The following is a 22,678-nucleotide window of genomic DNA, read 5'->3' as shown; positions in this document are numbered from 1 at the left end:
TTTCATAGCGCTGCCTTGCTTGAACTGCTTTGTTACATTTCGCCTGCTGTGTTAATTATTTCGTAGCGCTGCCTTGCTTGAACTGCTTTAATTGTGCAATTTGATTTAGCTACACTTCGACTGCTGTGTTGCATATTGCCGCTTTGCTTCGTTAGCGCTTTATTAATTATTTCCCCACTGCTTTCAGTCCTGTTAGCGCGTTTGACTCTAGCGCTACGCTGTGCTCCCCCCTCCGCCTCCATTTTGTTTGTTGTTGTCCTCGTGTGCCCTCCCCGCCTCCCAGCTGTGACGCCCTCCCACAGATTAGAAATAGCGCTCCACTCCCTACATGCGCCGTGACTCGCTCCTCGCTTACAGGCTGAGTGGTCGCTCCCAGTGTCTCTTGCAGGCATCTGGTATTATTGCGCTGCATCGCTAGAATTGATTTTAAAAAGCGCCTTTCCATTTGGTTACATTTCGCCTGCTGTGTTAATTATTTCATAGCGCTGCCTTGCTTGAACTGCTTTGTTACATTTCGCCTGCTGTGTTAATTATTTCGTAGCGCTGCCTTGCTTGAACTGCTTTAATTGTGCAATTTGATTTAGCTACACTTCGACTGCTGTGTTGCATATTGCCGCTTTGCTTCGTTAGCGCTTTATTAATTATTTCCCCACTGCTTTCAGTCCTGTTAGCGCGTTTGACTCTAGCGCTACGCTGTGCTCCCCCCTCCGCCTCCATTTTGTTTGTTGTTGTCCTCGTGTGCCCGCCCCGCCTCCCAGCTGTGACGCCCTCCCACAGATTAGAAATAGCGCTCCACTCCCTACATGCGCCGTGACTCGCTCCTCGCTTACAGGCTGAGTGGTCGCTCCCAGTGTCTCTTGCAGGCATCTGGTATTATTGCGCTGCATCGCTAGAATTGATTTTAAAAAGCGCCTTTCCATTTGGTTACATTTCGCCTGCTGTGTTAATTATTTCATAGCGCTGCCTTGCTTGAACTGCTTTGTTACATTTCGCCTGCTGTGTTAATTATTTCGTAGCGCTGCCTTGCTTGAACTGCTTTAATTGTGCAATTTGATTTAGCTACACTTCGACTGCTGTGTTGCATATTGCCGCTTTGCTTCGTTAGCGCTTTATTAATTATTTCCCCACTGCTTTCAGTCCTGTTAGCGCGTTTGACTCTAGCGCTACGCTGTGCTCCCCCCTCCGCCTCCATTTTGTTTGTTGTTGTCCTCGTGTGCCCGCCCCGCCTCCCAGCTGTGACGCCCTCGCCCCTCCCCCTCCACTTTCCATATATGACAGTTGCTCCCGCGCGCAGCGTTCACGCGCAGCGACCGCGCCCAGTCCGCGCCGAAGGTGCGCCAAAGGTAAGCCCGTCTACGCCCGTCCGCGCCTGGACCGCGCCCAGCGCCAGACCCCCTGCCCCTCGCGCTGCCCAGCCCTCTCGCACTACCTACGATGCCGCCACCCTCCTAGCCCTTAACCCCGGTCGCGCTCCCAACTGCGTCCAAGCCGCTCCTGGACGCACCCATGGACCTTTCTCATGCTACTCCTGCAAATTCAGCGGCATCGACAACATCCCCGCTACAACCACACATCAGGCTCCCGACCCCAACCACTTACAATGCATCCTTCTCAACACCCGATCGGTCCACAGGCACGCCATTGACCTATGGAATCTACTAGACACCATTTCTCCGGACATCGCCTTCCTTACGGAAACATGGATGAACGCTTCCTCCGCACCAGACATCACCATTGCCATCCCTGAAGACTATAAGATCACTCGCAAAGACCGTACCAGCCACACAGGAGGAGGAATCGCTATCGTCCATAAGAAATCCATCCGCATCTCAACCAGCTCTGACGCCAACCTCGCCAACTCCGAACACCTTCACTTCCAGATCCACATCGACCCCAAAACCACACTCCGAGGCACCCTCCTCTACAGACCACCAGGACCCCGCGCAAAATTCAGTGAAGACATCACGGACTTCATCACTCCACACGCGCTCCCCTCCAAAGAATACATCCTTCTGGGAGACCTCAACTTTCACCTTGAAAATATCAACGACCGCAACACCGCCACCCTCGTGGACAACCTCGCCAACCTCGGACTTAAACAACTAGTCACTTCCCCCACCCACATCGCAGGTCACACACTCGACCCCATCTTCACATCCAGCAATCATGTCTCCTTCGGACACACCACGGACCTCCTCTGGACTGACCACAGCTGCGTTCACTTCTCCTACAACAAACCAAAACCCAACATCCTCCTCCAACCTACCCTGCAAAGAAACTGGAACAAAATCACCACGGACCAAATCTCCGCATCGCTCCTTCAAAACTCCCCAGCCCCCTCTTCTAACACTAACGAAGCCGCCGCCAACCTCACCCTATGGTTATCCAACACCGCCGACACCTTAGCACCACTGAAAAAACGGCAAAGTAAACCTGGCAGCAAGAAGGCCTCATGGTTCAACGATGATCTCAAGAAGTCCAAGAAACTCTGCCGCTTCCTTGAAAAGGCCTGGAAAAGAAACCTAACCACCAGCACCAAGGACGCCTTCAAAAACGCCACCCGCACTCACCACCAACTGATCCGAAAAGCCAAGAAAACAGCATTCAAGGATCGACTTGACAACAACGCCCACAACAGCAAGGAACTTTTCAACATCGTCAAGGAATTTTCCAATCCCTCGGCCAACTCCAACGACATCACCCCCTCTCAAACCCTCTGCGACTCCCTAGCATCATTTTTCCACAACAAGATTGCAGACATCCACAACAGCTTTGACAACCAACCCGGAAATCATCCCACCCTACCATTTGCTGATCATCTTCCCCCCGTGAACACTCTCAACGACTGGAACCCAATCTCCACTGAGGACACCATCCGCCTGATGAATTCAATCCACTCAGGATCCCCCACAGACCCATGCCCTCACCACATCTTCAACAAAGCAGACTCCGTCATAGCTCCGCACCTCAGAGACGTCATCAACTGCTCCTTCAACTCCGCCACCTTCCCGGAAGACTGGAAACACGCTGAACTCACCGCCCTTCTGAAAAAACCAACAGCGGACCCCACCGAACTCAAAAATTACCGCCCCATCTCGCTCCTCCCATTCCCGGCCAAAGTCATCGAGAAAGCCGTCAACAACCAGCTCGCCACCTTCCTCGAAGCCAACAAATCCCTCGACCCCTCACAATCTGGCTTCCGAGCAAAACACAGCACCGAGACCGCCCTCATCGCAGCAACAGACGACATCCGAACGCTACTAGACAATGGAGACACAGTCGCCCTCATCCTCCTCGACCTCTCCGCAGCCTTTGACACAGTCTGCCACAACACCCTCCTACAACGCCTCTATAACATCGGAATCCAAGGAAAAGCACTTGAATGGATCACCTCGTTCCTCACCGGAAGAACACAGAGAGTCCGCCTTCCTCCATTCAAGTCCGAGGCCTTTGAAGTCATCTGCGGCGTACCACAAGGATCCTCACTCAGTCCCACCCTCTTCAACGTATACATGAGCCCCCTCGCGTCCATCGCACGCCAACACAACCTCAACATCATCTCTTACGCAGATGACACCCAACTGATCCTTTCTCTCACCAATGACCCCAGCACCGCCAAAACTAACCTACACGAAGGAATGAAAGAAGTTGCCGAATGGATGAAACAAAGCCGTCTGAAACTGAACTCAGACAAAACAGAAGTCCTCATCTTAGGTACATCCCCCTCTGCATGGGACGACTCCTGGTGGCCGGAAGCCCTCGGAAAAGCACCCATCCCGACAGACCACGCACGGAACCTAGGCGTCATCCTGGATTCTTCACTCTCAATGAACAGACAAGTCAGCGCCGTTTCCTCTTCCTGCTTCAACATTCTTCGCATGCTCAGAAAAACATTTCGCTGGATCCCCTCCGATACAAGGAAAACAGTCACCCACGCTCTGATCACGAGCCGACTGGACTACGGAAACACCCTCTACGCAGGTACCACCGCAAAACTCCAGAAGAAACTCCAACGAATCCAAAACGCCTCAGCCAGGCTCATATTAGACCTCTCACGCAACGAACACATCTCTGGTCACCTTAAAGACCTCCACTGGCTACCCGTCAATAAGAGGATCACTTTCCGACTGCTCACCCACGCACACAAATCACTCTACGACATCGGACCAGATTGCCTCAACTCACGACTGTCCTTCTACACCCCCTCCCGCCAACTACGTTCTTCCAACCAAGCCCTCGCCACTGTACCTCGCATCAACAAGACCACCATGGGAGGCAGATCCTTTTCATACCTGGCTGCTAAAACATGGAACTCACTCCCCGCTTACCTTCGCCTTACCCAGAACCACCTAGCGTTCAGAAAGCAACTTAAAACGTGTATATTTGACAAGTAATCCTCCTCCCCTTCCTAAGCGCCTTGAAACCCTCTGGGTATGTAGTGCGCTATACAAATCCTATGACTTGACTTGACATGTAAAAACCGCGTTGTAAAGGCAGGCGTTGTAATAGCCTGCGTTGTAACGTCATACATCCCAGTCATACTGGCCATGAATCTGTGCCAAAATGCCTCACTAACGTCAGCGTTACCATGTTGTCATATCACATGGGGGATCTCACTGCCTTGTACATGTTCTGTGCTCCCCATGTTAGAGTATTTATTCACTTGGCATTCCCTCTCCACTTACCACTCTGCCTGTGCCCACTCTGATAATCAGCGTTGCATGTTCTAGGCTGCTCAGGCTTCATGGCAGCGACACCTGCCCTTTTTCTTGGATAGCTGAGTGCATACCAAGCATGCTTCACTGGCTCCATCCAAGCTGGGTTTGCATTGGTTTGCTTCTTTAGTAAATGTGTGGATGACCTTTGGTGGCTGCCTGAGTTGGACACTTAGGGAACGTGTCTGGTTTTCATTTTAAGCCCAGAGGTAGCTGTTCTTCAACTTAACTCTCTCCTTAAAGCTTGGTGTCTTCTGAAAGCTGAATACCATACATAGAGTTCATTGTCATGTTTTCACTAGAAGGGCATGCTGAAAGACCCGTGCCATGCTCTCACTTCAAAGCTGTGCTTAGATGCCACCGCTGTGCATAGTGCTGAATAACTTGCTTGAATGGTAGTGATATACTTGAAGTTTAAGTTATGCTTAGAGTTCAGTGCAGTACTTAGGTGCTCATTACGAGTGGCCACATAATTCTGATGGGTTCAATGTAATCCTTAGCGGCGAAGTTATGCTAAGAGTTAAGTGTTATACTTAGAGGTTTACATTTTGCTTACAGATCATTGTTATGCTTAGATATCAGTGCAAAGCTAAGTTATTCTTAGAATTCAATATCAAAGTTGTTGATTGCTGTATTTAGTTGTTAACCTGAGATTAAGGAGTTGAAACCTTTCCCCTTACAGTGGTAACATACAAATGACAAAATGGTGACGTAATATTTCTTTAAAAGATGACACATTGTGGTGCATAATTTGCCTTTTCTACCCACATAATTTAGTAAACCTTGCCGCAAAACTCCAGTGGCCCTGACTATAAGCCAGGTACAACCCCCCCCCCCCCCCAATTCTCTGCTAGCACAGTTTATGGGAAAGGGCGCGTTTTGTGCTCGTAAGCATGAAAAAATGAGAGGATTCCACAGTCTGCACACACACCTTGCCACTGCCAGATTTTGAGTTCCGGGGGCATCACAGGTGCAGCTTCCGGTGCAAACTTCATTCACAGAGACATGTGTGAAATGTGCACTAGTTGCACATCATGTACCCTTATGGAGTTACAGCCCAGGGAGGGGCTGCCACAGCAGTGCTTAATTTGTAAGACAAATCTGTGCCAGGGCTCTCGTCAGGAGACCACTGTAGCTCGTACCACACATTGCCCCTGTCATGCTCCTAGTGATAGTAACTACTAACCATCAGACTCCTACAGTGTGGCAATTCTGACTATAACAGGCCCCAAAGCTATGAGATTGGCTTGGGCGGCATACAATGGTAATTTGTAATGTATATTGAAATACTAATCAACTGTTGCTGTGGTCAGCTCTTCTTTAACCAGATAGCACCACCTTGTGGCAGACTAGCCGGTGTTGACAATTAAGTGCCGGTGCAGAACACCGGAAACCACTTTCTCAAATTAACCACTGTGCCACAGAGGAAGCTGCAGTGCAAACAAGAGCAGGAAGTGCCCCTATCTACACATGCGTGGTGAACTATAGATTTACATTTCAATTCCCTAAGTTAGGATTGTAAATAGATATCTAAACATTAACAAATAGGGCCCTTTTAAAGGTCAGGGCCTCTCATAGGGTTAGGTGAATGCATGGGTGATGGGAGCACAGAGCAGGAATTTAGTTATGTATGGAGAGCTGGATGGAAAATGCAAGTGTCCGCTGTCCTGCATAGCCGGTTCCACTGACCACAGGACCTCTTGGTGACTCCGGGCATGCGGCCACAAAAAAATACAGCTGCGCTTTTGTGATGAGCATTCGGTCTGTCGCAAATGCGTAGTCTAGTTTCCGTGAGTGTGGCCCTTTGTCTTATGTTAATCAAACTTGGTGGTTTAGCTGGACATCAGGCACGTCCTCTTCTCACATCTCAAACTAGCATCTTACACCCTCAGTGGTTCTTAATTTTTTTACTTCTGTCGACCCCCAGTGAATCCCAACTGGAAGTAGGGGGCCCCAGACTAAGACATGTATGTGATTTGAACCTCAAAACATTACACTAAAATACAGAAACAAGAATTCATCAAACTATGGTAAAATCAATTTTTAGTTTGGGAAGTGGGAGCTTTTCAAAATGTACTTTTATCTCTAAAAGACGAACTGATACGCTACACTCTAGCATATCATTTGGTCTTTTTTGCTCCTATTGCAGTTTTTTTGTTGGCACATGCAAGTGCTTATTTTGAGATCACCAATAGTCCGTACTCGATTCCGTTTTCTTTATTTGCACTGACCGCCAGAATCAAGTTAAAGATACCAACCTAATTTTTGACTTCCAATTTCAAATTAGTTCATATTTACAGAGGTTTCAAAAGCTTCAATTTTAATTATTATGTAAAAGCCCTTTTTTCAACCTCTAAATAATCTTGAACTCCATTAGAAGGCATTTCGATCAATGTTTGTAAGTTTGTCATCATGCATGCTATTGGTCCAATTTCTTGGTGCCTGTTCAATGCCATTTGTAAAACTCTTTCGTATTTGAGGATTTTATGTCATCAGGCTGGTTTAATGTGCATCTTTCCTGTGAATCCAAATGTTGCATCTTAGAACAGCTTACGTCACGTGTAGCTGTCACCCTCTGACACCAAGAAGGCAGTGCAGGTCCCTAACAGTGTACAAGTCAATTCTTTACTGCTGCTCTCTTCATGTGGTATCTTGGAGAGCAGCACAAGGCCCCTGAATTCAAGATCTTTCACTCTTCGACTGTCCTGTCTTGCCTTATCAAGGGCATCAGGTTGCAGAATTGTTACATCCTTCCAAAGTCCTCACATCCCAGCCCTGGCTGGATGCAGGAGTGACCTCTTAACAGTTGCAGTCGCTCCTTAATCTAGGTCAAAGTTGCTCAAGCTGTTTAAGAAGGCCTGGATAAATGCCAGAATTCGAGGATAACCACCTACCATGTAAATTCATACCATGTGAATTCATATTATGTGGATGTCTTGTAAAGCCGGGCTATGCCTGGCACTCATGGAACAACATTGGACACCCGGGCTAAGCCTGGATCTAGAGCTAGGAAGTCCAAGTAGGATCCATATAGTGACAATTAGTAGCTGCCACAGTGAATATGAAAAACTCTTTGTGATATATCTGATGAACCCCTGCCAATTCAATCTACAATACTGGTCTGATTCTGTTGGTACTGTGAGTGGGTAGAAGGGATAAACAAAGGGACGTGTAGATCACCAGTCATTTGATAGTGGATTGGATGAGCTCAACAGCCTCAAGTAAAATAAGCTTAAAACAGTGGACTTAATATGAGGATCTATTCAGATCATACATTTTCCTCTTTTGTGACCAGGTCTCATGATTTTGATTGGACACCCCTTGTTTAAATGCTCCTTGTTTGGACCCTCTCCCTCCCCTCCGAATAAAACACCCCTTTATTGGACACCCCTTGCCATAAATAAATAAACGCCCATTGTATGGGCACCCCTTGCCTAAAGCCCTGTGTATGGAAATCCCTTGCCTAAACGCCCCTTGTATGAACACCCCTTGCATAAATGCTCATTGTGTGGATACCCCTTGTCTTGGATACTATATGCATAAATGGTCTAAAAAATGGCAGCATGAGCTCGCAGATTTGGCCAAAGGTAAGAAGGCTTTTTCCAGATATTGAATGGAAGAGTGTTCGCGCCATACATCATGAAGTGGCTGTCAGAGCCTTTGTTAATTTAAGGCATCTAACAGACAACCTTTGCAGGGAGATCACAATATGATTCCCCATTTGGATCTAGAGCAAAAGAGATCTTGTATTCCCACTCATGAGATCACTGCATTGATTTCCAATGGTGAAGCAAACTGAATGCATAATTTATTGCCTGATATTCTGTTTGCATACTTTTTGGTCAATCTACAAGCGGGAGAAACCCAGCCTCTGTTCTATGATACTCATTCTTCACTCGATAGAATATTGGTGGTACAGAAGCCTAGGTGCAAATGTTATAGCAATTGAAGCTTTGCTGTCTGAGACCAAAGCCTCTGCGACAAGCTGCCTATTTGTGTCTTACTTGAAAAGCTCCCTGTTGCATTAGCTAGTGTATCACTAGTCTCTTCAATTGCTTCTCTGTTTAAACTCTATGCATGCAATATGAATAAAAAGAAAAAGGAAATAGTATATAAAAACTGTTATGGGGAGAAGAGTTATGCTTTTTTCTAAACAGCCAGACAATGAAGCATTTCTTGGCTGGTTGGTGAATTTGTTCCATCTAAATGAGAGGAGACATGCCTCGTTCAAATCAGCACTTACTTAAGAATCAGCAATAAGACAACCACCTCTGTAAAATGTATCCCCTCTTACCTCCCTCCACTACTCTGAAGCGAGACCCATTTTGAGACCCCTCACCTGATTGCTGTGATCCACTGGTCCTGCTCGTCTGGAGTAGGTGCAGAGATGCGATAGGACTCGTGTTTTCCTTGTACCACTTTCCCATCATTGTCGGTCTTGCAAGCTTTCACCTTCTGGCCTTTGCAGCCATTATTGAAGAGCTCAAAACAATTCTTCGTAGAGTTTGGGGAAAGAGAAGGAAAATTACTGTGCATATTCTCAGCAGGACAGCAGGACAGGTGTTTTTTTTTTAGCTACCGCCCCTTGTAAGCTCCTGAATAGGTCTTGGATAGACTAGTACAGGAAGTTCATATCTCAGCCCCTCCCTAAATATGGCCCATCAACAAACTTTTACAGAATAGTCATAACTCATACCACACCTTAACATACTTCAATAGTCTTGTACAGTGTGATAGCTGCTCTCTTAGACCCAACTCCAAGTACAACTGTTTTATAAATAGAGTGCCCAACTCCCTTCATGTCAATACAGATATTTTTTTCAGTCTTGGGCTTTTGTGTTACAGCCTAATGCATTCTGGGTATGGTAGTCTTGTTTTGCTTCCACTGAACCAATTAGACCAACGCATCTGAAATCAGTAATTTGTGAGTGAAAAGGTCAGGACTGGAGTTTCCTAATGGCCGGAAAAGAGATTTTCACCCTTTGTTTAGAGTTGTACAGAGTTATCTAGTCCCTGTGAGACTACCTGGCAACATTCATTAAACCTATTATCAACAAAAGGGAGCCTAGGGCGTTCAAAACAGAACAGGTTGCCCCCACTCAATACTGCAATAGAACACCAAACCTGTTCCTGCTATACTTTTCTCTCACTTTTTTCTTTTCTTTTCCGCCTCCTTCTCTGATGCCTTGGGTACATTGATGCGAGGGGGTGCTAGCAGTTACTATACCACATTCTTTTTAGATTAATGCAGTGATCTAGGACACTAGGGCGTAATTGCGAAAATAGAATCCACTGCGGTGATACTCTAAGTAGGGTGTCTTTATTGAAATATATATGATGGTTTCATTCCCACACATATAGCAGGAACAGGTTTGGTGTTGTATTATAACATTCATTAAACCGCCTGACCGCACAGTCTCATCTCACTTGTATCCCAGAAAACTACTTTGAGGAAAAAAAATATTTCCACCTCAGCTTCAGTCCTCACTCAGACTGCCAGTGCTACCCACAATCTATCCACATCCTTAGCACACCATATCTTTTACTTACTGGTTTCTTGGAGTCATCCACTTTCTGAACAGAAAGGTTCTCCAGTGGAATGATCCCTCTGGGCTCTTTGTCCTGTGGAGTGAGAGATTAAATTAAAATGGGGATATTGGTGGTAAAATGGTACTCTGTGTGCACAAACTGAGTGTGGGTCATGCCCAAGGGTATTTCGAAACCACAGTTAACAACTAATACAAATTCTAACTTTCGTTGAGTGGTGTGGCTCACTGGTTAGAGGCGGCAGACCCGGGAGCAGAGGACAGCCTGGGACCAGGGTTCAATCCCCTACGCGGCAGGGTCTTGGACCAGCATCAAAGGACTCGATAATTCTTGCCTCGTGCCGACTCTAACTAGGGATCACACTCGGCAACTCTGGGCATTAGCTTGCCTCATCTCCACAACCGCCCCCCACATATGCCGGGATGCCTGGTTTCACCTTGGAGATACCCAGTAGGGACCATCTCACAGGGAAAGCCAGGACGGGTTCCCCAGCGGTCTACAGCACAGAGATACTCCTTCGGGAGTCGATTCTAGCGCTTTAGAAACCCACAATCAATCAATCAAAATAAGCAAGGTGAAAAATTGTTTTCCAAGTTTGGACACGTGGCCTGCAGTATTACTTGATGAGTACATCGAGGGGCCCTCCCTCATCTAGAACAATGACATGTAACCATTTTTTTAACATGTTTTCTATATTCTTTTGCAATTTTGTATAAAAGCACAACCCACATCCAATAAACTACGAAATGAGGCTGATTCTGCTGACACCCCATTCAGCAGTGTTTCTTCATTTTCTCTGTTGTGGGTCACTTATGTCTTGATGGGGTGCTATCATGTACTCAATGATTTGTTTTCAGTCTATGAATATATCTCGCCTAGCATAGAAAGTAACATCTCTCTTGTCCTGGTATCCATCTTCTACATTCAGGATCTCTGCCAATGCACTACTCGTACTTCCTATATTGAGTCACTTGTGGCACCAGTGTCAGTCTGTTTCCTTCCTCTGATGGAACTAGTACACTATTCATTTTACACCTCCCTTAATACCTTCATTTAGTCAGTTTCTAGTATGTTATGTAAGAGATAATTTATTGGAGTGCACTTATACAGAAATGTTGTCGCTATTGACGGAGGAAAAGTAGAAGTATACCGTACTAACATCCTCAGATTGAGGAATACCTAGGTTTTAGGAGCTTCCTGCAGATTTTCAAGAGTTTTGAGTCCCTTCAAAATAAGAGATGAAAACTGTCGCATTTTTACCAGACACACCACTGAAGGGAGTAGCTCTACTTTGGTCATTCTCAGTTTGGGAACACTGAGTATGAAAAGGACAGCCATACCGGAGATCACATCATCCAGTATAGCCGTCCAGTAATTCTGATGGCAGGGAATTTGCAAAGATGACATAAAGAGAGAACTTTAGCTCTGGGCAATTCTCTTTGGGTCACGGACAACACAGTGTGGAGCAGCTAGAACAAATACCATAAACACTGTGCAGACTTGAGCCGGGCTCTTTACTTACAAGGTGACTGACACGACAATATTATTTATCTATTGACGACTGGGTTAACTTTATCCGCATTAAAAGCTCCAAATACATTTACTTTCTCAACATCAACTTTTATTTTGAACTATGCTGAAGCTGTGATACTGTTCAATAGCTTGTTGGCTGGGGCGAAACGTGTCGGAAGAGTGTTTACTGTAAGAAGAATAAAATAACAATTTATCATTTCAGTTGATCTGGATTATTATGCCTACCAACTTCTCTAATGGTATGCTGAGGCACCTAATATGCACGTATTAAATAAAATCTGTGTATTAGGGTCAAACCAGGGTTGACTTACCTAGTACCCAAACCATACTGGATATCTATGTGCATAACTAAAGGATAGTGCATAGTCAAGTAAGTGCAGCTAAAGACACTTCCTTTGCAGTATGATCACAATTTTGCAGTCATCATATCTGGATTACCTGGAGACCATGGTGGGTCTACATAGATGCCCCAGATAACAACAGTTGCTTTGACATGTCCACAACTTCACAAATGCAATTGCAACTATGATCCAATGAATGAAGCCAATGTTTTTTTTACGGTATTGATAGGTTGAGAGCAGCTTCAAGTAGAAAAAGACCATAAACTGACAGCTCAAAGTGGAGAGCCAATGGTCGTCTACAAAACCTCCATCTTATTGGGATTGGGTTTACAGTTGTGTCTTGACATCCTCAAACTGATTACGGATGAGAAAATATTCAGAAAGCATACATTAGGGGCAAGTTATGACAAATATATGTCCCTCAGACTGGATATAGACCATATGGAAACCTGCCTTGAAATATCCATGTATCAATACAACACACATACCGTTGTGAATTCAAAGTAATACAGGCAGTTATCAGTGAGGATGAACCATCGACGTTTCCATGTTTTCACACGCCCACCTGCAAGAGGATAACAGCAATTCAACACAGGGAAAATGTGGGTCATCCATGCAAAATCCCAAAAGGCGAACACCGTTTCAGAAAGAAAATAAATGAATGAGCAAAAGGACTGTCTGAAAATTCATCTATGGGAAAGTATTAAAAAACAAAAAACTAGAAGGGGAGACACTTAAATTTGTTTTTGTATGACAGCACAGTCCTTTTTAACCTAAAGAAAAGAGCAAATGAATTACAAAGGCATCCAAGAAACCACTGAATTTTCAACCCAATTCGGTTGTAACCCAATTATGGCCAGTCATTCCCCACTCCTCCTATTCAGATCACAAGCTTTCAGGTCCTGCAGTGATTCCGCCCTCACCAAGCTTCATGAGCCAGCCCTCACGCTCCGGGTTGAAAAAGGTGTGTGTCAGGTCATTGCCATCATCCTCTGGGATCTTAAATGGCTCACTCTTGATGCTGTCATAGAGTTTCTGCAAGAGAAAGAGAAGAGCTGTCAACAGGAGGGACCAACAGGAGGGACCATGGAGCACACGCTTACACAGTGGACAAATACCTGCATTGCCCTAACATGATTTAAACCTCTCCTGATAATCACTTCTGAACTAACCACTAACATCAACCCCCAGAGTTCTCATCAAGCACCAAATCGCATCTCCATCTCCCACTAACCAATAGCTCACACAAACTAACACCTGCCACCAGCATGCAGTACCCACTGGTTCCCACCAACCACCAGCTCAGATAAACTAACTTTTCCCTCCAGACAACAGCTTCTAGCAAATCAAGCTTTAACTAACCACTTGCTCATGATCATGTTTCATGAACCAACTGCCACCAGGAACCAATAGCTCCAACCAGCTAGCTCCCAACAACAAATTCCTTCGACTATTGTTTAACAGCTATGTCTAGGACTCCATGCGGGAAAGGTTTCTCTCAATTTTTCTTCTTGATTGCCCAAAGAAAGTATGGCTTCACTAGTAGCCACAGGACCACCCCACATTTAGTATACATATAAAAGGTAACAAGTGTCTCCTTATGAGAGTCTCAATTGTTAAGAAAAGCCACAAAGGACAGAAAAACATATTTGGCAATCAGGATAATTTCTGATTGAAGATGATGAATAACATAGGAGCTGAAAAGCAATGTATCGAAACCACCCTGAATCAGAAAGAGTCCAACACAGACCTTCCAGAGCTTGAATTCAAGGAAAAAGCCCCGCTGAAATGGTAGAGCAAAAATCAAGAGAAATAGGAGTAACGGGTTGGTAATGAATGTGATGAAATATTGGCAACACATGCATTGCAACACATCCATCTCAGGCCAAACCTTCATTTTATATGGGCAGGCAGTAGCTGACATCACAGAAAAAGAGTTAGCACAAACGTGGTTTGAAAACTGGAAAGGCAGCCATCTTGGATAGGAGTAAGCTTTACGCTAGCCATGCCCGCTTACACCAAGGAACAGCCTTCATGAACTACTAGCGCCCAAAAAATGCCATTACCTACCTGCACCAAACTGAAACCACCACCCACTAGCTTCCACCAGTTTCCAGCACTCACCAACCACCAGCTTCCATCATCCCACCAGGCATATCTCCTGAACTTGGTTTCATCCTACATTACACCTGGATGCCACCAAAAACCTACCTTTCACTCTCAGGCATGGTACTCACCCTCTCAAATACTACAACACACTCTGCAAAAATGCCATAAAGGTCTTATGCTATTTCAACAGAAGGCTCTAATATTCTCCTAGGGGGATTCTCAGACACTTGTCTCAAGATTTTCCCACAACTTTTTCAGGGCTCTCACCATCAAGAGGTCCTCAGGAAGGTCCCCGCCTTCATTGATGCCTCGGTTCATGGCCACAAATCGATGCAGTGGGGGCTTGTCACGGACGTTGGGGTTATGAAGGCTCGTGTTCAACATTATAATGGAGAAAGAGAGAACATAGCAGGTATCTGATAACCATCAGAAAAAAAGACAAGAGGGAGAGTGTTAGTATGACTCAAGGGGGAGAAGCCCATCTGGTCACATTTCTATTCAAGTAGATGTCAGGAATAAGAATCTATGGGGCACATGCATCAAAGCATTTTGCGATCGCGAACGGTGCGATTCTCAAAAAACGGCCGTTTGCGATCGCAAAATTAGCTTTTGGAATGCATCAAGGGTGAAGGCCTTCGCAATTTGAGAATTCGCAAATATTTGCGAGTTCTCAAATTGTGATTGCATTTAGGGAGTCGCAGTTTGTGATTCCTTAAATGCAATGTATGATAGTTTTAAAAATAGCGATTTCGCAATTTGGGGGAACAAATTACCATGAAGTTGAACTTCATGGTAATTTGCAAAAACTTTGAAAAATGCACTTTTGTGCATTTTTCAAAGTTTAGGGCATGTGTGTGCACAACATATGTGCACAGATTAATTTCAGGGGTGCAACAGGGTGTCCTTTGGACACCCCTGCACCCTTGAAATTGCATTCTCAATTTGCGATTCGCTAATTGCTAATCGCAAATTGGGAATGTCTTCCCATTCATTCCTATGGGCCTCTAGGCCCATAGTAATGAATGGGGAGGTATTCCTTAATTGCGACTCGCAATTTGCGAGTCGCAATTAAGGAATATTAAGAAATAGCAATTTTTTTAGCAATTTTTTGATGCATTGCATTTTGCGATTCCTTATTTGCGATTCCTTATTTTTCTCAACTAAGGAATCGCAAAAAGCAATGTTGATGCATGTGCCCCTATATCTTTGTGTACTTTTAAAAACATAACCGTACACTATGCAAATTGGTTCTTTTAACTTTTTGTATGTCTGTCTACATCTTCTGTGACCATGGAGAGGAAAGGGGCTGAAGGCCAAGTTCCTTTATAAGGTCATGGAACTCAAAGATGACTTGCAAAATCCTTTTAAATGTAAGGTAGAGTGTATTTGATTCCTTATAACACATAGCCACATCATCAGCAACCCCAAAACTGATTTAAGTCCTTGGTATTTTGCTCTTTCCTGTTCATTGCTGATCAGAAGACACCAAAAAGTGGTTAATAATTTTTGCAAAAGAATTTTAGAACCAGTAGAATGTAAGTCGAGTTAAAAAACATACTGTGGCTCGGATTTTGTAGAACCCTGAAGAGAATGTTTCTTTTCATATACTAACCAAAAGTGTGATCAAATAAACATGTTGCCATAAACACCTAATTTCTACCAATCACGTTTTCCTTTGAGAAAATATATTAAAGGAAAGGAAAGCCATTACTCATTTTCATTGTTTAATCTGAAGCTGTAATTATGCTTTGTGACCTTCTTTTCTCCTTGGTGCTGGCTCTGGCAGGAGGAACTGTAGTGTCAGAACTCAAAAGTTATTCTAATTTAGCAGCTGCATCATTTCTTTATTACTGGTAACTAAAGCTTTTACAACACGCCTTAAATAAGGAAATCAAAGCCAGACTTTTATGCACGGATTGCAGGCTCTTATTTATTATATGCATTGCCAAATGCGATGCAGTACGCGCAACAAAATTTGTTTTATTTATTTATTTGTTTACTTACCTCCGCTCGGCCGTTTTCTGTAGTTTACTTCCCCCCATCCTGCTCCTCCCCCACCCCACGCCACCACCCCGCAGTACTCCCACCTCGGGCCGCTACTGCTTCTACCCACACAATGCAAGGATGGAGTGCAAATATATGGCACACAGCTATCAAGATCATTTTCAGTGTATGGGAGAACTAGCTGGTAGTTAACGGGTTGCTGTTCCCCGTGCAAAGGTTGTGCATAATATAGGCATGTGCAAGGAAGAGCCCATTCTCCTCCTTGCAAAATGGTGGGAACACTCCAGATCCCATTGGGTTCCCTGCCTATTTCTCTCACATGAAATGTGGTTTGCGTTTTGGTAACACGTAGTAGTCTTCTTAGTCACAGTTATCGAGTAGTGCTGCTCCCTTGAACTGCACCATAGTCTTTCGTCTGCAGTGCATGGGCCTACTTTTATAGGTTGAGGCAGGGGCTTCACGGCTCGTGCTGGTGTGTGGCCCAGCACAGCTCAACAGGAACTATCGCACTGACTCAGACCTGTCCCGGCCGACACTGCTGTGGCCTCATCCCAATGTGCTGATTTCAGAAAAACGGTCTTGTTGAGGAGTTTGTGTGTTCCAATGGTCGAGCTCAGGGTCTGCTTGCAGGCAGTTCTTGTCTCTTGCATATTCCTCTCAGTCTGGTCCAGCCATAGTGTGTGCCTCACAGTGTCAGTGGACACTGTGAGGCACAGGAGGCAGGGAGGTGGATAGAGTTGCAGGAGTCCTCTCAGGAGAGATTCTGCTAATGCTCCTCTAACCCCATCCATCTTCGTATTTCCCCTCCTCTCCTTTAGCCACCCCTCAGTTTCTTCTCCATCCCCACCTGCCCATGTTTCATCTCCCCGCCCATCCTTGTTCGTGAATGTAGTCGCACAGCCCTGTCTGTCTGTTCCTTCCCTCCCGTTGTTTTGTTTTCCCCCACCCACCAAAACAAAACAAAGCACTGTGACAGGGACACTGCTGGCTACATCATAGAACTTTTGTTTAACTTCTCCTCATCCACCATCCACCCCTTCATGTGTTGTATTGCTTGACTCACCCCTCATGTTGTGTTTCTTGCCCCGCCCCTCCTGTCGGACAAAAATAGCAATATGACATGGCCAGCGTGGGTCGCGTCATAGCACTTTTCCCCATGACTATCAGCCATGCTGATTGATCAGCAGCCGTGCTTGATTGATTGATTGAAAATAATTTATACCGCGCAAAAAACAATAACCCGGAGGTATCAAGGCGCCTAACAATAAAATCAGAAAATAGAACCATTCATCCATTACACATAGGCTTGCAGGAAGAGGCGAGTTTTAAGTGCTTCTTTACCACATGGCTAAAAGACATTGACAACACCAATAGCTCTCACATTGCCATGACCTATTGGCTTTGCCAGTGCTTATTAATTTATGGTAGGTAAAAAATTATGCATTGTTTTGCTTTGAGTTATTAAATCCATTGCTTCTTCCTGATGACTAGCGTCATCCCATCAGCCTTTCACAGAAACAAGACAGCTGTCTGTCTTTTGTTTCTATAGTCAACTTTGAGACAGCAGTAATCAGAACACCTTTTTAGCTCTTGTTGATTTAACAGACAGGTCGATATACTTATGAAATCTTAAATGGTCTTGTAAAGATACATTTCCTTAGTGGGTCAGTGTTTGTATGATCATTTTGCATAATAGTGCTAACAGAGATTCCTATAATTTGTAAACAGAGAAGAGTGTTCCAGTCTTGCTGCTTGAGATAGTAACAACAGCTGGGGCCAGATGTAGGTCGCCAATTACCGGTCGGTAACGGCCGATTTCGGCCGTTACCGACCGGTAATTGGTTTTTGAGATGTAGGGGGCCCAAATTTTACTGAATCTGTAAATTTACCGATTCGGTAAATTTACAGATTCGGTAAAATACCGACTCAGTATATTTACCGAATCGGTAATTCCAGATGTAGGTGGCACTTAAAATAGTGCCACAGGCCCTTAAGAATTCGTTATTTACCATGACATACTATCTCATGGTAAATAACAAATTCCTGTGTACATGCACATCTGTGCATATACACCTGTGCCATGTGGCACACATACATGCCCTGAGGGCATGTATGTGTGTCACATTGCACACAAGACAGAATCAGGGGTATAACAGGGTGTCAAAGTGACACCCTGTCCCCCTTATAAATTCGGTAATTTTACCGAATCGGTATTTACCGATTCGGTAATTGACATTGATTCCTATGGGCCTCAAGGCCCATAGGAATCAATGGCAATTACCGAATCGGTAAATACTGATTCGGTAATTACCGAATCTTACCGATTCGGTAATTGATTCGGTAAATATACCTACATCCCGATTGCCAGTTCTTAAATACCGAATCGGTATGATTCGGTATTTAAGAATCAGTATTCGGGGATTACCTACATCTGGCCCTTAGTCTTTTGGTTGCAGGGTGCGGTGAATCATCCAGTATTGGCTCCCTGAAGTTGACAACTTGTAAATATGTTATTGCATACTGTGGTGTTCTGAGGAGAAGGGTCTCCAGGGATGGGGGCCCATAGAGAACACAATAGCCTTAGTATAACAACGCATTACTTGGTGACTTTTCTGTATCTTTTAAGGAGATGGTTGTTGAGCTTGTCATGATTTCGTGTGGTTTCTAAAGCGTTTTTAGGTTTCTGTGCAATGTATTGTGGAGCGGCGGTTGATGTTGGCTTGGTCTGCTGTTGAGTGCATTTGTCAGTTGATTTAATGTGCCAATAAGTGGGTTAAATTGAGGATTAGAAGGATTTTCAAAGTTTTTGCTCCGATGTCGCTCAGTGTGTTTTGAAGAACATATATGGGGAGAGTTTCAGGATGCATTATTAACATAGTGATTTTGATTCTTCAATGGCTTGCTCCACATTGATTTAGTTTACATAATAATGTTTTCCTTCTTCACATTGAATGATGTGTGCTTGGTTGACTTTTTGTAAATAATGTTGAATTCTTTTTGTTGGGTCGGCTCTTTTGGGTGAATGCAATTTGGCTTTCTCCTGATCTAGGTTATTACAAGGTTCTGTTTTGTTTTTCTGTGACCAATGAGAACAGAAGTAATTCTTGTACCTAAGTTGTAGAGGGGTATAGAATGTTAGTCTGTGGATATTACGGTGAATGTGATTGATGGGTGAACAAATACCTACCTATAGACTGAAAGACTCCTGGGTTACAGAGGCAGTAGCGAGCAGCAAAGGCTTCCATCATACGATCTATCTTCTGAGCTTCTCCGGGGAGACGAAAGCTCCAGAGGAACTGCCTACAGAACATACGGACCAAGGGGAGAGGAATGAGCGGGGTAAGAGGGTAAGCAAAGTTTACAATATACACTTGGGCTAACAGAGAGAAAAGAAAGTAAGAGGGTAAGCCGTCTCTTTGGATCAAAGTGAAGAAGAAGGAGAGAAAAGTAAGAGAAATGGAATCTTAAACTACATGAAGTAAAAGGAAGAAAAGTGAGAAGAACTACCCACAGCGTAGTACAAGTCAAAAAGTAATGGGTAAAACAGGTGGGTACAGGAATGCAATGAAAATAAATGAAAAAGACACCCCTTCTCTTTTGTGAGTAAAACTCACTAAATGATACACAGCGGGTAGAAAGCTTAGTATGACAAGGAGACAAGTGGACGTTATGAGACCTTTAAGAAACATATAGGGAGGTTTGACTGGGTCACGTTAGACCTCCTGGGGTAAATATATCTAGATGTCATCAGCGTACATATTGCATTTGAGTCCAACATTGCAGATGTGCCTATTCACAGAACTAATCTGAGATAAAATCCTAAACTTACTACTTTTGGTCTTCAAAGAAGGCATTTATTAGTAGTAAACTTAGGAATCTTAACTTTACTACTACTAAACTGAGATAAAATCCTAAATTTACTACTTTTGGTATTCACAGAAGGCATTTACTAGTAGAAAAGTTAGAACTCCTAACTTTCCGATTACTAAATGCCTTTTGTGAATACCGAAAGTCATAAAATTAGGATTTTGTCTTAGTTTAGTAGTAGTAAACTTAGGAGTCCTAACTTTACGACTACCAAATGCCTTCTGTGAATAACAAAAGTAGTAAGTTTAGGATTTTATTTCAGATTAGTTCTGTGAATCTGCCCCAGAGAGGAAGGCAGACAGTCAAAAGTTACTTAGAAGGATATAACCCCACTGGTCCTTCCACGATTTAGTGGGAAAGTGACATTGTCATATTATGTAATTATTACTATTAATATTATTGATGATGTAATTACTGCAATATCAATTGTTAGCAGCAACATTAGAAGTTGTTATAAAAATGGGTTAATATCATTACATAATAATTATAATAATCATAGTCAGAAGTAGCAGCATGAACAATATTATAATCATTTCCATTATCACCATTATAATTTAGAGTATTTTAATAATATTTTTAGCATTCTTACTACCTGTAGTAATTCATCATATTAATATCACTAGTCATCAACTATATATATATTGTGTTTGATATAATGATAATAATATTTTTTAATAATAGTAATAATCAAAATAATGACCATATATGCATTTAATTGTAGTTTAGTTATACTCATAATAGTGTTAAGAACAAGAAAGAGAACAACAACATCAACAATAATATTAATAATAATAATAATAATACTACACTAATAACACCTGTCACGCCTCCTGCCCGGTCCTCACTTCCTGTTCCCCCTCAGCATTCCCCTTTCTCCTCCTCCTCGCCGTTTCCTCTCCTCTTCCCCACACCCCATCCTTTCCCTCCTCCTTCTTTCACTTGGCCCTTTACATATCTCCTGTTCCCATTCTTTTTCCCAGTCTCCTCCTTCTCACCCCTTGCCTCTCCTCTTCCTCTCTCACTCCCCCTTCACTTCCTCCTGCCCTGTTACTCATCCTGCCTCTACCACTCCCTCCATCGCACCCCTGCCCCCTTATTTCCGCTGTGTGCCTCTTGCACCTCTTGTCCTCTCTCCTGGCCCCTCCTCTTCCTCAATTCTACTTCCCCCATCTTCCACACTCTCTATCTCTCTTCCCCTTCACCTCTTCTCTCTACCATCTACCATCCTATCCTGGCCCTCACACTCTCACCCTCTCCTTGCCCCGGCTGCTTCCTCGTAACCCCTCCTCTTCCACACTCTCATTTGTCCTCATATTCTCCCAGTGTCCCCTCTCCTGCCTCCCCACCCCTCAAGCCCCTGTCCCTCCTACCATAATCGTCGTATCTCTCTTTTCCTTGTCCCTGCCTCTGCTCTCTTATCCAGCCCTGTCTTCACTCTCTTCTCCACCCCCCCCTCTCTTCCAGCCTTCTGGATCTCCCCTCCCACTGACATTGGGACCAGACCTACAGGACCCTTCTCTGACTCCTAAGGCTCATCCCTTCTGACTATACATGGACGTCATTTAGTGCTTGCAGCTGTGACCCCTGACGTGTCCCTGGCTACCCCAGGCACTGCATTTGTGACCTATGGCCACAGAGGTATCAAAATCAGTGCCAGGAGCACAGTGGCAGCTCGTCCTTATGGATATCGGTTGGGGCTCCATTTTCCTTGTTCTCTATCAATTTTGGGTTACATTTATAGTGAATAATATTATATTATTCACTATTAGTGTAATAAATAATGGAGTATAATTATTAGCTGGAATATGACCCCCCTGCAAGCTACGGTAAGTCAAAATGCTTTTAAATATATGTTGTGTGCGTGCGTACAGGTAAGTGAGTGTTTATATAGGAAAGTGTGTGTGTGTATATGAGTGATTGTGTGTGCATGTGTAAGCATGAATGGGAGTGACCTTAAAGGTAAAATGGCTTGAGATGTCACTTCCACTAGCCCTGGCCTTTTGGTGAATTGACGTTCATGTGATTATCTATACCTGACCAACACAGCCCTCTTGAGTCTTGACCTCACATTTCACTCCCCTTACTTCCCTGCTGTCCCCACGCCTGCTCCTTCCCCCTCTACCCTCTCGTTATTTCCACTGCCTATTGCACTCTCTGCTTCCTCTTCTCTTACATACTTCCACCCCAGTCTGTCTTCTCCAGTCCCTCTGCTATTTTCCCTGCTTCTCCTTTTTGTTTGTTCTGTTCTCGGTCGATGTACGGCCTTCGTGTTGCTGTTAGTGTGCAAAGCACATCTACATCCCTTGGTGCGTGTGCGCTATATAAAACTGCGAAATAAATAATTCAATAAACAACAATAGCAACTACTACTACTACTACTAATAATAATAATAATAATTAAAATAATAATGATAACAATAATTCATCAGCTGGCTAGTTCAAGAGTAGTTGCATACAAATTGATTTATTCATGCATTATTGGCATGTATAACATTGGTAATGCAACCATGTGGATCACAGAGCCATGCGGATGGGTCTGATAACAACAGTAGCCAGGTTTAA

General features: G+C 44.2%; 1 protein-coding gene across 6 annotated transcripts in view; it reads right to left on the bottom strand.

The window, feature by feature from the left end:
• The window catches only part of CYTH4 (cytohesin 4), a 230,443-nt gene that overhangs the window by 3,179 nt on the left and 204,586 nt on the right, over positions 1-22,678 (bottom strand). For all 6 annotated transcript variants that reach the window (XM_078683948.1, XM_078683968.1, XM_078683961.1 and 3 more), the window contains 6 exons: positions 19,437-19,549; positions 14,513-14,661; positions 13,060-13,171; positions 12,625-12,701; positions 10,266-10,337; positions 9,055-9,209 (listed from right to left, as the gene is read on the bottom strand). In XM_078683948.1, coding sequence (XP_078540074.1) covers positions 9,055-9,209; positions 10,266-10,337; positions 12,625-12,701; positions 13,060-13,171; positions 14,513-14,661; positions 19,437-19,549 — 678 coding nt within the window. The remainder of the gene's footprint in view (positions 1-9,054; positions 9,210-10,265; positions 10,338-12,624; positions 12,702-13,059; positions 13,172-14,512; positions 14,662-19,436; positions 19,550-22,678) is intronic.

This window comes from Lissotriton helveticus, chromosome 1_1 (genome assembly GCF_964261635.1).
Source record: "Lissotriton helveticus chromosome 1_1, aLisHel1.1, whole genome shotgun sequence".
In the NCBI taxonomy this organism is placed as follows: Eukaryota; Metazoa; Chordata; class Amphibia; order Caudata; family Salamandridae; genus Lissotriton; species Lissotriton helveticus.
The sequence above is the reverse complement of the archived record's forward strand: the minus strand, read 5'-3'. Positions and strand labels throughout refer to the sequence as shown.